Here is a 16812-nt window from a genome sequence, read left to right as displayed (position 1 = left end):
AACTTAATATGCTTTTAAGAACAAAACTGGGAGCAACCATACGTGAACTGTAAACAGATTTGAATTTATGGCAAACAGATCAATCATATAACATATATTAAACATATAACTTCCAGTTATTGATTGATTAAACCCTAGAGATTATCTAGGTGCACAGAACACGAGCCAAAGAGAAGGAGAAAGAGAAGAACTCTTTAAAGGTTTTGATCTGAAACATTTCACTAACTTCTTCCTAGGGTTTTCATGCGACCTTAGTTCTATTGAACCTCCTCTGCCACCCTTGGTTTAGCCCACAAACATCTCTTAACCTTCCTCCTTGGTCCAGCCTACAATCCTTGGCCAAAAACTCCCAACTGTGTCTCTCAGTTTCTCTCAAAACTTTCTTTATTTTCACTGTGCCGTGAATAGGGTTATCAAACCCTAGGGAGACCTATGATAAATATTTATAGACTTTACTCAAAACCTAGTTCCAATTAACCTTAGTCGGCCTAACATAAATCTCAAACGAATTAAAACAAAACCCTAGATGATAATCACACACTTAATTTATTAAAACAGTTATGATATGCTAGAAAAATAATTAATAATTACAGAAAAACAAAAATACAATTAAAGACAACAAGCTATTTAAATACAATAATTAAATAAAATAACAATTTGACACATAAACATACAATCACAAAATCAGTAGACAAAAATGCACATAGAATGAAATTTAAATCCCAATTTTATCCTTTTTAATTTTAGGGGTATTATAACCATGCAAGCCATAAAAGTGTCTGACAACTCATCTAGATTCTTCAAAGCATTCCACCCAGTAGTGAATAGAGCAGAAAGACTACCAACAGGTCGGCGACTGAGTGCATCCGCCACTACATTCGCTTTCCCTGGATGGTACTGTATAGAAAAATAATAGTCTTTTACAAACTCCAACCACCTGCGCTGTCTCATATTCAGCTCCCGCTGAGTGAACAAGTACTGCAGACTCTTGTGATCACTGAATAATCTGAAGGACTCACCCAACAGATAATGCCTCCAAATACGCAAGGCAAAAACCACTGCTGCCAACTCCAAATCATGTGTTGGATAATTAAGCTCATGAGGCTTAAGTTTCCAAGATCCATAAGAAATCGGTCGCTCTTCCTGCATCAATACACATCCAAGACCCTGCAACGAAGCATCCGTGTAAACAAGATACTCTATCCCGCTCTGCGAAGTAACCAGAACCGGTGCAGAAGTCAGCTTCCTTTTCAGCTCGTCAAAAGCTCTCTGACAGTGTTCATCCCACACGAATTGTACACCCTTCTTGGTCAGATGAGTGAGTGGTCCTGCTATCTTGGAGAACCCCCGGATGAATCTCCTGTAATATCCTGCCAGACCGAGAAAACTCCGAATCTCAGTGGGTGATGTAGGCTGTCCCCACTCAACCACCGCTGAAACCTTGGCCGGATCCACTGCTATCCCTTTTTCTGACACCATGTGACCCAGAAATTTCACCTCCCGCTGCCAAAATTAACACTTCTCGAACTTGGCATATAACTGGTGCTCACGAAGCGTCTGCAAGACTATGCGAAGATGTCTAGCATGATCGTTCTCCGACCGAGAATAGTCAAGATGTCATCAATAAAGACAATAACAAACTGATCCAAATAAGCCTGGAAGACTCTATTCATTAAGTCCATGAACACTGCAGGTGCATTAGTCGTCCCAAACGGCATAACACGAAACTCATAAGAACCATATCTCGTGAGAAATGCTGTCTTAGGAACATCATGCTCCCTAACCCTCAGCTGATGATACCTAGAACGCAGATCAATCTTGGAGAAGTATGTGGCTCCCCTTAACTGATCAAACAAATCATCAATCCTGGGCAAAGGATACTTGTTACGAATCGTAACCTTGTTCAACTCCCTGTAATCTATACACAGACGAAGCGAACCATCCTTCTTCTTCACAAATAGAACCGGTGCTCCCCAAGGTGATGTACTCCTACGAATAAAACCCTGGCTGAGTAACTGCTGAATCTGATCCCTCAACTCTCTCATCTCCACCGGTGCCATCCTATAGGATGCCCTAGCAATAGACGCAGTGCCTGGAGCTAAGTCTATCACAAAATCAATCTCTCAACTAAGTGGCAACCCTGAAATCTCCTGAAATACATTCGGGAAATCCTGTACAATCGGTATGTTATCCAATGGCACAGTAATTCCCTCTTCATTTTCCTCCTCCACATGGAACAAATAGGTGCTACCGCCCCCTTTAGAACGTGGCATAGCTACTACATACATATCCTGACCAGGTATGGTAAAAATAATAGATCTATCAAAACAATCAGGTTGGGCATGGACCAATCCATCCCAAGTATCACATCATAAGTGTGCATGTCCAGGACCAGTAGATTGGCTAGAAATCTGAGTCTGCCAATATCTAATGTCACAAGCCCATCACTCTTATGTATAATAGCTATATCACCCAATGGTGTAGAAATACCCTGAGGTCTAGTGCATACCCTCGTCCTCATCCCAGATAAAGCAACAAAAGTTCTAGCTACAAATGAGTGTGTAGCACCTGTATCAAATAAAACACGTCCATGCAAACCATAAATAGGAAACTTACCCTCAATAGTCTGAGGTGCCTGAACATCCTATGGCATGGGGTTATATACCCTGCCATAGTGCAACTACTGTGGTGCCTGTCCCTAAGTCTGCGGCGGTGCCGGTAAAGCCAGATGTGTCTATCCCTGAATCCGTGGAACCTGTGGAACTGGTAAAGGCACTGGCGCCCTCTGTCCCTGCTGCACATACTGTCCATGTCCCTGTCCTGCTTTAGGGCACTGCCTGGTGGTATGACCATACTCTCCACAAGTGTAACAACTACCCTGGAAAGTACCAAATGGCCTCCTCTGTCGGTTAGCCTGTGGCTGACCCTGTCCTGCCTGTGGTCCCCCATTCTGTTGCCTCTGAATAGGTGCCCCATTCCGATGAGCATCTGAACCACCCTTGTGCTTCTTCCAAGGCTGTTGTCCCTGGAACTTGCCTTTGTCATTCTGCCGGTGACCATTGCCATTCCCCTTTTCAGCTGACTGATTAGTAGAGTCTTTATCACCCCGCTTCTCACCACGAGCTTGTCTGATGTCCACAGTCAACTGATACTGTTGTAGAGCGGCGTTTACCACCTGAGCATAGGTAGTATAGGCTGGACTACCTGTAATAGCTCTCTTGATAGACTACATCAGTCCCTTGATGAAACTGTTACGCTTCTTCTCATCTGTATCCACCTCCTCTGGTGCAAAGAAAGACAAGCGTGTGAACTGCTGCTCATACTCCGCCACTGTCATGTTTCCCTGCTGCAGATTTAGAAACTCGGTCTTCATAGCTGCCCTGACTGCATAGGGAAAATATTTCTCTTCAAAGGAGCACTGAACTCATCATAAGATAATGTCATCCTCTCCTCTGAGGTGGTAACTGACTCCCACTACTGTAGTGCATCCCCAACTAGCTTGAAAGTAGCAAACATCTACTTCTAAACCACCGTGCACTGAACCAAACAAAGATGACGCTCAATGTCCTGTTTCCACTGGTGAGCTGTTCTCGCATCGGTTGAGCCTGAGAACACAGGTGGACTCCCCTTTGTGAAAGAGCTCCTAACCTTTCCCCAAGAATCCGTCTTAACCACTGGTGCTGGTACAGGTGCCTGCTGAACTTGTGGTTGGTTCCAGAGTGCAGCTGTTACCCCAGCCTCTATAGCCCGAGCAACAAGGTCATTGAGGTGTGGAGGAATCTCTGGATCTCTGACCAGACCCTGAGTCTGTTGAACTTCCTCCTGCTCCTCCTGAAACCCTGGCATTTGCTGCTCTTCTTCCATTTGCCGACGTTGTAGACGTTCCTGCTGTCTACGTGCCGCTCTCCTCTGTCGACTGTTCATGTTATGTCCTCTTCCAGTGTTAACCATGCGGTTAACATAGAAAGACAGACATCAGTACGAGTTTAAACGAACCGTAAAAGAATTCAACGAATCCTAAACATGAGCTCTATATATAAAAAAAAAAAACGCTACGCGAAAGTCTTAATACGAAACGTCCTAGAGACACTTGAACCCGGAATGCTCTGATACCAACTGTGATACCCCTTGGATCCGAGACACGGGTTGATCAGGCCCAGGCCCAAACCCGAGGGAATATCAAACAATTAAAGTATTTTAAAACGAACACAGATGACAAAAAGAAACAATAAAGATAGAATAAAGCTGAAAGAAATAATAATAATAAAACCCTCCATGTATAACTGAAAATTGAAACTCCAATCCTCCAAAACTTCAAGGTTACAACTTGGGAATCCACTGATGGACCCCTAACCAAAATTTTAACTGAAACTGAAAACTGAAAATAGATAATGCTAAAAATATCAAGAGAAGTCCTACGTAATCAGATGAAGGTGAGACTGTCCTCGACAAGCACGATCAAGCTCTAAGGCTGGAACCGTTCTGTACCTGAAAAGAATAATGAAGGAGTGGGTCAGACCCACGAGCAAGTTCTAATCTAGCTGCAATCCATACAGTGACCCGATACGCAGATACACCGTAGACACCTCACAATATCTATCTAGTCCATACGTATAAATATATCCACACTAAGGGACATTCACTAGTCTATAATAGGGGTCTTAACCTGAATAGAAGGCAGTATGCGAATACGCACCCAAAGGTGGGCATGAGTACCTAGACCTAACAGGGCACACCTCAACCTATTATGACCAGCTACGCATCCACTGCATATACGCACCCTAACCAACGAGTCTGAGACTCAAGCTCAACTCGTGGTACCATAAACATATATATAAAGTCCGTCCAAATCCAGGGTATGTAATTCAACTATTTATTAAACTGACATACAATAAACCAACTAGCTAGTCACTCAACCTATTCAATTGATATGACTTAACTACCATCCGTTAATCCAGAAAGTCATCCAACTTGGTTACAGCTGATCTGACTTAGTCACAATTAGGATTTTGATATCTTTCAATCCATTCCATTAATCCAATAGGTTAGGTTTATGCGTTTTGAGCTAAACCGTCCCTAGTATGTCACCGTCCCATACCAGTACATACAATCCTCCATATCCATGTAAATTACAACATATAACAGTTCAATAATTTAAAGACCAAAAACCACCATCCAAATAATTGCAGAAAAGTATTTAAGATTTCAGCAATTTAAATCCCAGAATTAAACCATGTAGTTACAAGAAACATTTTAATAGTTTACACAACTAGCATCCAAAGCATGCATAGACCCAATCCAATATATCAATGACTCTATCATGCATTTAGAACAAATTCTATAATCTTATTATAGTCCAACAAATTGCTAAATTAACCTAAACAATTTATTTCGTCCCATCCGATAACAGTGTATTAAATCATACGCTTTTATACTGTTTTATCTTTTATCTTAGAGACTTAAACCATGCATCAACTAGTTTAATCACACTTAAAATCAAGTAATTAAATCCTCTGTAAAGTCCCCACAATCCCTTAGAAACATTCAAAAGCTCAAAAAGTGCCCAGAATACTAAACAGTACCTTAAAAACTAAAAAAAAATAAAATAAAATCGTATATTGGAGAGGGAGCCTGCTCCAAATTTTGGGAGCAGGCTCTTTCAGCCTAGAGCCGGCTCTAGGAGTCCTTAAAGCCGGCTCTACTTGTTGTGGGAGCCGGCTCCCACATCTATGGAGCCGGCTCTCACCTCCTTTGAGAGCCTCTGTCCCTGTTGCTTCGTTTCAGTCCGTCTGCTCCCTCTCTGATCAGTTCCTACCACTCTGTTGGTTTCTAAAACTAATCTTAGGAGTCTTAATTTAGTCTAGAAGCATCCCCCAAGGTTGTTTACAATAATTTTGAAAACAATTACAGAATTTAATCAAGCCACTTAAACTAACATGCTTGGAAAACAATACTGGAACAGGTTTCAGAAACTTTCAGGTCTCTACTGAACCCTCTGTTCCTCCTCACCATTGAACCTACGGATCTTATATCAATCCCAATAACATCCCCATGGTTCATTTACAGAGTCAAAAAAAACATAATCCAAAGACTAGAGTTACAACAGAGCAACATGCTTAAAGAACAGAAAACTGAAACGAGCCATGCATGAACTGTAACAAAACAGTTTTCAACATAAACAGATCGTTCATATGACATATATTAAACATATATCTTCCAGTTATTGATCGATTAAACCCTAGAAATTATCTAGGTGCACAAAACACGAGCCAAAGAGAAGGAGAAAGAAAAGAACTTGCCTTTGAGTTTCAAACTTGAAACTCTAAATTCCCAGTTTCTGTATTGCCCGTTCAATTCCCCATTGCTATTCCACAAACCCACATTCCTTCTACCTTGCTCCCACCTATCCTTCCTCTCCTATCTCTCTCTATTCTCCCTCTGTATCCCACGGTCTCTGTTTTTTTTTTTTTTTACAGAAATTCCGTTTAACTATTCTAAAACCCTAAACCACCGTGACACACATACTTATAGGCTTAGTGATTAAACCCTAATCCATGTATAACTCGGGCCATAAAAACCTAGGTTATACTCACTGTCGGCTCATAAAGCTATCTAGGTTATAAGATACTCGGTTTAATACAGTAACTGATACTAATTTAGTCTATAATTTTATCTAATTAAAATATTTAAATAAACCAATTACACATTAGAAAGACCAAACCAATCCAAATACAGAAAACAAGAAATAATTAACAAAAAAATAAAATTCATAATTAAACAATAAATGCCAGTTAAACAATTAAAACATTTAAACAATAAATGCCAATTAAATACATGTCACATAGGTAAACAATTAAATAGAATAATTAAACCAAAAAAAATCACGTAAAAATACAATAAAAATAATAAATAAATGCCGAGACTATCCTTTTAAAATTAGGGGTATTACACAAATAGTGCCTTAACGGCTATAATTTTAAAAAAAAAGTTTATAAATTCAAATTTTACCTTTTTTTTTCCCCTTAAAATTTGGTTTTTTTTTTAAAAAAATCTGCTTTAAATTTTAAATGAGTAGGCCAAATAGTGTATTTGTTTTTTTTTTTTTTTTAATCCATAATGGATAATGTACTGTATCAAGTTCTAATATCAATCGTAGATTTTTTAATAATTTACAAAAATATTATTCGATTGAAAAATATTGCCGTTGAGCAAATATAGCTGTTTAGGAAAGGTTAAAAAAAATAATAATAATAACAATAATAATTTTTTATTATTATTTTTTTGGGAGAGCGAAAATTCGGAGAGTCTGATGGAGTGCATGTTTCTGGAGAGCGAAAACTGCTGACGTAACTCTTGAAATTACTAATGTGACTCTTAAAAAAACTGAGGTGGCGTTTTTAAAGAACCAAAATTCGAAGAAGCTGGTGAAGATGGCCTTATGTCAACCCATGACGTGGAAGGAGGAGACATATGACTCTTGGGGTTAGTTTGAGGGTTGTTTGAGACCTTGGTTTGTGGGATATTGTGTCATTTAAACATTTTGAGAAGTTGACTTGACTGGTTCACGTGGTGCCAAGGGGGTTGCATTTGAAGTACCTTTAGCCATTAGGTGGGTGGTTGAGTGTACCATGTGTATTGTCAGTCCTCTTTCCCAAAGGGGTTGAGGTAGCTGTGACAGTAGGAGAAGGGGGTGCAGAAGAAGTACCTGCAATGTGCATACCTGATTTTGAATTCAAATTCAAATTGTGGTGTGGGGCCTCTGCTTCCTCTGAATTGTGGTGGTGGATGTGGTGGTGAGGGGAGGAGCACTGTTCCGGTGAAAGAGCCATGCTTGACGCAGGAGATGAAGTGGCAGAGTTGTGTGTGGATTCATTTTCATCGACCTTAGCATATCCATCCTGGATGAATGGTTGGCATTGATGAGTGAGGCTCCTTGGTTATCAGAGTTCTCCATTTCAGAGTAGGCAATTGAGTGATTAGCATTAATGATTTGATCACTGAGCTCATTGATTCTAGCTCTCAGTTTGGCTTGATTCTTGAGACCATCTCCAATGATATCTCAAAGCCATTCCATTTCTTCAAGAAGGTATTTATACTTGTAGTTACTCTTGTACACCATCAAGTCAGTACGCAACCTGAAGATCTCATCAACTAAAGCTTGAGTATTAAATGGATCAATGTCCACCATAATGTTGTTGTGATCATCCCCATATTTGAAATGGGGAAAAACTGATTTCCCAAGAAAGGAAGGATGCAACTTTTTAATGGCTTTCTTCAGGGTTGGTGATGGTGGAACATTAGTGGGATATTTGATCGGCTGGGATGGTTTTTTAAGGATGGACTTAGGTGGTGGGGGTTGAGGATGGGTGTGGTGTGAAGAGGTTGATGGGTTAATTTTGGTGGGCGATCCATGAGGGGATGATGAAATCTTTGATGGTTGGTAAGACCTGTGATGGTGATTTTTGATTAAGGAAGTATGTGATGAATTATGGTTAGGCTAAAGACTAGAAAGAGTGCTGTGATTTGGTGGAAGGGAGGGAGGTTTGAGGTGATTAGGGAGGGGATCGATTCCGGTAGGATGGACGGCAAGTTTTGGGTGCTCTCATTGGTCTTTCTTTTTCACTCGAGGATAATGTGACTTAAGAAGATTTGATGTTCCTTACAAGGGAGCCTTACAAAAGAATGCGTGAGAGCTAAGAATGCATCAGTTTGTAGATGCTTCTGCTTTCTTTTCCTTTGAGAAGCAATTTGCCACTGTAGCAAAAGAGACTTTGAGAAGCTCCAATCACCATGAAATATGAAATGAGGAGACACGAACCAAGATATCCCTGTATACAGAATGCAAAAGGCAGGCAATCTTTACCTGCCTTCGAGGTTTCCAAACCAACTGAAAATGGAAGTCATTTGAGAGACTTTCGAGTAGAAATTTTGGAGTATATATAATTATATTAAACTTCAAATGTATTCAACAAGCAAATCATATGACACACAAAAATTTAGTACACCTCAATACAAGACCATCCAGCTTAATTATTAAATCAAAGCACATCAAAGCTGCTAAGATACGGCAAATAAAAGCCGAAACTGATCATGGCTTGTTGTTGGCTAAGGAACGCAAGTAGTTGAGAGTAGCTTGGAAGTAATTGGTCAGTTTTTCTCTAGGTGGAAGGCATTCCTTAATGAGTGGAATTTGGATGAAGTTTTCCGCCCATTCATGGAGGAAAGGAAATTTCTCGGCCTCAAGTAGCTTCATATTTCCGGCTTCTTCCATGCTGCCGAGCCAAAGAGGTATCCAACCCACTACCAGATCCATAAATCCTATCTCTTCTCCTCCAAAAAACTTCTTCCCTTCAATATGTTTCTCAAGAAATGCTAGAGATTCTTGTGCACACTGTATCGCCTTTTCTTTCTCTTCACCTTCAGCCTTGCAAGCTCCCCATGCACCCCAAACACACTAAACCCAAATAGAAAAACACAGATGTTAGACTTGTTAATGCTAAAACTAAGACTCATGTCACTATAATTAATTAAGTTATGAAATGTAAATTCAAGTTTAGCACTATATTTTAATATCAGTACTGTTACCAAAGAAATCCAAATCCAAGTTAGAAGTTAGAACTAATGGCCAATATCTGTGTCTGATGTGTGCAATCCATGTATAATCTGAATAAATACAAAATCAATCAAAATGTGTCTTAGATCAATTCATTTCATGTCGTGCTGATACTATTGAGAAACGTGCAAGGTTTAAAAACTTTTTGAGGAATTTTGATTCATAGATCTTGATTCATCACATAGAGACAAGTTTTATTCAAAAATAAAACATAATGTATCATTCAATTAATAAATTGAATACTTATATCAAATGTCTGAGTAAATCTTTAAATCTTTCATTTAAAGTGAATGTTTTCATTTATTGTAAATCCCTTAGTAATATGTCTTCTCCTTGGATCTCCATCTTCTTTGTAATTGTTTTGCCTTTAGGAATCACTCATAAGCCTCCATAAATGACCTTGGAAAGCTAGACTTGTGGGAGCCTCCATTAGATGAGAACACTAATCTTAATTTTCTAGAGAGAGAAAATATATTCCTTTTTTCCTTCTAAGTAAGAAAACCCCTAAAATATACATAAACCATATATATATATATAGGCAACATAAAAATAAGGAAAAGGAAACAATAAATCCTTCTCAATCTCTAATTCACATATCTCAAATCTAATATGATTCCAATATCAAGTTGGGCTATGAGTGAGAATCTTTTGGGCTTATTATTTTTATTGTCTATAACGAATTAATAATTGGCCCGGTCCATAGACCCAATTCAATTAATTCATAAATTAATTTCTACTCCACTAAAAGAAATTAATTGAACTCCAATTAAATAATAAATAACCTCTAAATCAATGTTGCAGTTTGACCCCTCTATGCATAATTAGTTATCGGATAAATAAAGTCATCAATCCGACTACTTAATTAATATATTTATTTTGGTACCATTGATTATACTTAGCTCCATCACAATAAAACATTTTTTTGACAAAAATAATAATTTAAATAAATAAATATATAATAAATCATTTTGTCTAAAAACACACGAAGGCCTTCAAATTTACTTTGTGATTAATCATAATCAATACAAAATAAATACAAGTAGCAATGATGCAAATATTGAAAATATAACCCTCTAACTATTAATTACATAACTACCCAAAGTGTCAGTCTAAGGATCCCGAAGTATCCGCCGAACAAATCAAAATAATTATTAATTAATAAAGGATTCTATATTTTTCTCATACTTAAGAGTCAAATGCCATGACAGTGATAGGGAGCAATTGCATACGACGGCTCTCACAATATATCTCAACCTAACGTGGATCCAGTTCAAGTCTTAATTAATTATGAGTCCATCCATAATTACCAATTATGAACCATTTATGATTACTATTTATACATTCATGTATTGATCGTCATCACATACATATATATAAATATCTCTTGTAATCAAATAGATACTATCAATTCCATAATGAATCGAAACATAATACATTAAATTCACCAATTGTATAAAGCATAAATATTGCAGATACGTCAGGAACATATGTCACTTTAATCCTATTAAAAATTTGTTATGCCAAGACATATAAATCCCAACAGATACAACTCAACTCAACAGTCTTTTCCCAACTATTTCAAGTCCGTTTCATTTCTACTGACTCTTTGGTATATATTTAAATGAATAATTGCATAGTTAATAAAAAGTTTTGAACTTCGATCACGTTTTTAAAACTAAACAACAATAATAAAGGGTAGTTTGTCAAGGGCACTTTAATTTATACAAATTTTATCAAATCCAAGATGAATCTTCTAAAGAACAACAATATCTGATCCTTTTTCTTTTCTTTTTCCCCCTTTTATGTTGGAATATAAAACTTACTGGTTTTCTGCTGTTGGATCAAACCCAATCCATTTCATGGGGAAAAAAATAAAAAATTTAAAAACAATAGAAAAATGAATCCAAATATGTACCTTCTCATCAGCAAACTTAGCCCAGAAACGAGCAATGGCTCTCTCATAAGGATCTTGAGGCAGTAAGGGGTTGGCCTTCCATGTCTCGTCGATGTATTCAAGGATGATAAGGGACTCAACAATTGGTTTGTCATCATGAACAAGCACTGGGACCTTCTTGTGAACAGGGTTGAGCTTGAGAAGAGTAGGACTCTTGTTTCTTACATCTTCTTCAATGTACTCATACTCAACACCTTTTAGTTTCAGAGCCCATTCAACTCTGGTGCAAAACTGGGTTGTAATAGCCCCAATCACCTTCACTTCTCCCATTCTAAGAAAATCTGCAAATCCAATATACTCAACTTCAACTCTCTAATACTGTGATGCTGATCTACATATATACTAGTATATAATTGATTTATTGTGAACCTTACTTATATATATTCTGTTTTTGTCTGTTTATAGTTTCTAAAGAATGGCTCTCTTTTACTTTTGGAAAGTAGTCTTTGGTGTGCTCCTAAATTCAATTAAAATTCATCTTTTATGTTGTGACATTTATGCATACTTGCAACAAAAATATCTGTCAGGATCGAAATATTATCGTAATAAAAAATAAATAATGAAGACAATGGATTTAACTTGTAATTTTCTCATTAATAATGAATGGACTTGGTTTCAACTCCTTATTTTATTTTATTTTGATGGTACTCAGCTGCTTTAATGCAACGAGTCTACTATCAACCCTGACCCTCCATTTAAGATCATCTTATCACTGTTACAGCAAAAAGTTGACTTTTTTGAGTTCGATAATTTGGAATTAATGCATTAACTCGGGCTTCAACTCGCTAACTCAGTCTAGTTATTCCACAAGTCTCTATTTATCCTTGGATCTACAAGTCTGAAATTTGGCAATCCTTGTTTTAGCTTTGATCAGATCAATAGTCCCTCATATCATGGATCTGTAAAATATATATATGTTTATGTAAATTTGAGTTGTGACTCTCACTGGTGACACCATAAAGATTAAATGACTTTTAGCATTTACTTGACTTTATAACAACTTTAAATATATGCAATACAAAGTACCTTGCCGACACGGAAGGATCCACATTGAAGGCTGGGGCAAATGCTCCCAGTGAATTTTTTATTTTTTAGTATTTTATCCTTATAATTTGTTCATTTTTAATAATATACTCATAAAATATTATATTTGTCCTTCTTAAAATTACTAAAAAAATACACTCCCTACCTTAAATCTTGGCTCCGTCAGTAATTGCTCATATAACCAAAAATCAAACATAAAGAAGTAGGGCAAAGACTAATCAACTTGACTAATTCAAGAAATACTCGAACTTCAAAATTTTCAAATGCAGGACCAAATTATAAAATATTAGCTAAGATAACAGAAAATGACATTTGAAATTAACTATTTTATTTTATTTTTCGGTTGTCAACTATGTTTGGCTGGCTTTTATCGTCATTATTCCACTTATCCTACTTTTGTTTTGCACCATCTTAAACAATCTGTAGACCATATGCATTTAGCCTTATTATTATTATTATTATCAAATTGCAACCAGTGGTGTTACAGCTTCTAGCAAGGTCCACAAATTCTCAGTGGTGTGATTTTCCATAGCTTCATTCTAGTTCAATATATTATTTAGAAAACGGCTTCTTGCTAAGTTTTAGCGTCTTGTTTGGAGGGGAGACAAAAGGAAGCAGTTTTGGTATTTTTTTTTTTTAGGTAAAATAAATATATTTTTATTTTTTGATATTTGGTAAAGGTTTAGATCTAGATCTAGGTCTAGGTCGAGGTTGAAATTTAGTCCATCAAGTTGGGCGTGTAAAATAACTTGTCAAAAATTAATGAGTAATGTTAAGTTTTAATATATATTTTTTTCGTAAATATTTTAAAACAAACAAACACTAAAAAATAATATATATATATATATATATATTCAAAAAAATATTTTACATCCTAACAAATGTTGCCTTTTAAGGTTCTTCTCTTGGAAAATTATGAAACAATAACAATACTACTGTTACATAACACAAGGCACTATTCATTGAGAATTCTGCAGAACACCATCTAAACCTTAAGTACACCGTTACATTGTGGTTTGTAGCAAACCTAGAGAGGCAAAAACAAACATACATTCATGGGCACTCATATTGATCAACCACTCAATTTAATCATCACATTTTTTTTTTTTTTTTTTTTTTTCTGCTGCTAAGGAACGCAAGTTATTAGCACTAGTGTGGGCATAGTTGAAGAATTCCTGTGTGGGAGGCATGCATTTGTTGATAAGTGGAATTTGGATGAAGTTGTGACCCCATTCATGGAGGAAGGGAATCTCTCCGCGTCAAGCAGCTTCATGTCTCCGACTTCTTCCATGACACTGATCCAAAGTGGGATCCAACCCAATGCTATGTCCAGATATCCAATCTGTTCCCCATTGAAAAACTTCTTTTCCCTCCCCTCAATTAGCTTATCAAGAAGTGCTAGTGATTCAAGCGCATATTCCATTGCCGGCCTTCTCCTTAATTTTCTTTTCCTTCGGCTAGGCAAGCTCCCCATACACTAAATATGCAGTGTCTCCAGATTTTAACAAAAAGAGAGGTCAAGAACCTAGCTGTGTAACTTACCCCAAAAAATTGAAGATACCAGGTCATAAAACAACTTTAGAGATACATATGTACATTCTGTGTGCACTTGGTGATGATGCACCTAATAAGTTGGACACGTGTTTAAATTTACCACCTTTGAAGGCATACCAATGCATTTTTCCAATTGTTCTTAGGAAATTGAAACGCTATTTTCTTGTCTATAACTTTGTGAATCACTAAGCCCCCCGGGGGATTTCAAATCCTCCACTAGTCCACCCCCACCAAAAATAAAAGGAACAGTAAATTGTAAAGTTTTCCGATAGAGATTAGGACTTATTTGGTTCGTTATTAAGAAAACAACACCATCTAAACATAAAACTGTAAAAGACACAATTGTCTCAAAACAGACATTCTATAACTGAGTTTTTAGAAAACAGAACCAGGCAAAATTTTTATAGTTTTTATAAAGTTTTCAACGTGACATACCTATTCAAGAAAAAAAAAAAAAAAAAAAAAAAAAAATCAACTCTAACCATGAATATTGCTTTTTACCTCCACTTTCCACATTCCTCCCTACAAACAAAAAGAAAATTAAATCTCTCTCTCACACACAAGACACACAAAAATTTACAAAAATCAACTGTCATCTAGACCTTAATGCAATGTTTTTTCTTTTTCCCTCCACTCTCTCCATTCCTTTTAATAAGTAAAATTAAATAAATAAATCAAATTCTCTCTCTCTTCCACTACAAGTACAGAAAGCGAAATGTGAAAGAATAAATCCATAAATGAAGTTTATCGAGTACATTTACCTTCTCATCAGCATACTGCAGAGCCCAAAAACGAGCCATGGCTCTCTCATATATATTGATCTTCAGGCAGCAGAGGGTTCTCCTTCCATGTTTCATCTAGGTATTCAAGGATGAGGAGTGACTCATTAATCGGCACGCCATTGTGCACCAGCACAGGGATATGCTTATACACAGGGTTGAACTTGAGAAGCATTGGACTCTTTTTTGTTACGTCTTCGTGTATGTACTCATACTCCACCCCCTTAAACTTTAGTGCCATTCAACCCGGCAGCAATACAGGCTCAAGGGAGCTGCAATCAGTTTCACTTCTCTCATCCTTACACACACACACACACACGTGTGTGTGTGTGTGTATATATATATATATTCTTAGTAAGCCTTTGTACCCTTTTGTGTTGTGTATTTATAGCAATCCTCCTCTATTTGCATGCATGTTTAATTACTGTATAGTATGTTGCATGCATGATTCTGAAAATAGCTTTTAAGTTGAAAAAACCAAAAGCAGCTTTTAAAAAGTCATTTTGAATAGGCTCTTAACCAGTCTGGTTTGATGCCAAACAAATTGAAAAGACATAAAAAAAATTTTGTGTCTATCACCATGGATGTTAAATCACTTAAATAGATAAGTCTAGACAATTTCATACTATTTTAGAGTAATTACATCTATATAAATCGGTGTAAATATCACTACTCAATTTTTAAATAATTTAAAACTATTGGTCCCGACCTATTGCCATTGGACATGTTATATATATATATATATATATATATATATATATATAAAGCTTACACATTTTTGACAAAATTATTTACATTGCATGTATAATGATAACTAGTGATCCAGATCATATAATAATTCCTTCTTGTCTTACTAATCTTACAAGTATTCAAAATTAAAAAGTAAAAAAATTTATACACATTTTAAATTTAAAATATACACGTCATTAATTTATATTGTGTCACATGAACCTCCTCATCACTTCCATATGGTAAAGAATGACGGAATATGGAGATGAGTTTTAATTGCAAAAAGGATATTTTGGTATATATATATATATATTTTCCCCCCAAAATGTAATGAAGATATTCAGGAGCAGCAAAACCGTTACCGAAGAAGCCGTACCTCTCCAATTATTATGAAATGATGTGACACTCACATGCTCAAAATTCCTACTCAAATCGGCTCATTGGAAACATTAAAAAGAAATACGGAGCATCTAATTGTTGAATTAAATAAAACCCATTGATTTGTAGCGTTTTATAGTAACTCCACTTCATTGTACATATATATTATATAATTGAAGGAATTGTATAAAACTCACTTCACTTGGTAAGAGCATATAATATTTTTTTTTTTATGGAAATAGTTTTATTTCTTGACAAAAATAAAATAATAATAAAGTAAGGATTACTGCAAAATACTACTCCGTATAAGTCAAGGGTGTTTAATTTAATTGGTCCAAAATAAAATAGGTATAATATACTGAAACAGTCCCCAAACTTCATGCAGATTATTTTACCACATTGAACTTGGAAGCTAAAAATTTAAATTCGTTAGTATTGGCTAATTTATAATGACAGTACAGTAATTTTATGGAAGAGTGATGACTAGAAATAACAAGACCATCATTTTTAAATGCATCGGTATTTTTTTGCAATTAGTGCCATTGTAAAAGTAATGTAATACTCACTTTTGCAATGACAGTGAACGTAAAAAAAAATAATAATAATAAAATAAAATGGCGTATAAAACATTGTAATAGAAAACTCAAAAAATTTAAAAAATTGTGGCCAATCAACGCCCACTGTGTTAATGCGTCACTGCTAACACTTCTCTCATAGAGCAAATATGTTTAACTTCAGAAACTAAAAAAAATTAAAAAATC

General features: G+C 36.2%; 1 protein-coding gene and 1 pseudogene across 1 annotated transcript; both read right to left on the bottom strand.

The window, feature by feature from the left end:
• Positions 1 to 8947: 8947 nt before the first annotated feature.
• LOC132284044 (probable glutathione S-transferase) lies at positions 8948 to 12008 on the bottom strand. The gene is made up of 2 exons (XM_059786103.1): positions 11529 to 12008; positions 8948 to 9454 (listed from the first exon to the last, which is right to left on the bottom strand). The coding sequence occupies exons 1-2, from the start codon at positions 11835 to 11837 to the stop codon at positions 9089 to 9091; spliced, it is 675 nt and encodes a 224-aa protein (XP_059642086.1). The 5' UTR covers positions 11838 to 12008; the 3' UTR covers positions 8948 to 9088.
• Positions 12009 to 13675: 1667 nt separating this feature from the next.
• LOC132282638 (probable glutathione S-transferase) lies at positions 13676 to 15241 on the bottom strand (annotated as a pseudogene).
• Positions 15242 to 16812: the final 1571 nt, after the last annotated feature.

Source organism: Cornus florida, unplaced genomic scaffold (assembly GCF_030987335.1).
Source record: "Cornus florida cultivar Cherokee Brave unplaced genomic scaffold, ASM3098733v1 CherokeeBrave_3.0.0_Hap2_Chr11, whole genome shotgun sequence".
Classification (NCBI taxonomy): domain Eukaryota; kingdom Viridiplantae; phylum Streptophyta; class Magnoliopsida; order Cornales; family Cornaceae; genus Cornus; species Cornus florida.
This window is presented reverse-complemented; position numbering and strand designations above follow the sequence as displayed.

Bases quoted from the DNA above. Each gene is read 5' to 3' on its own strand.
- LOC132284044 (XM_059786103.1), bottom strand. From the start codon at position 11,837: ATGGGAGAAGTGAAGGTGATTGGGGCTATTACAACCCAGTTTTGCACC. The intron at 9,455-11,528 runs GTACATATTTGG...ATTTGGGTTTAG, and splicing joins CTAAGTTTGCTGATGAGAAG to TGTGTTTGGGGTGCATGGGG.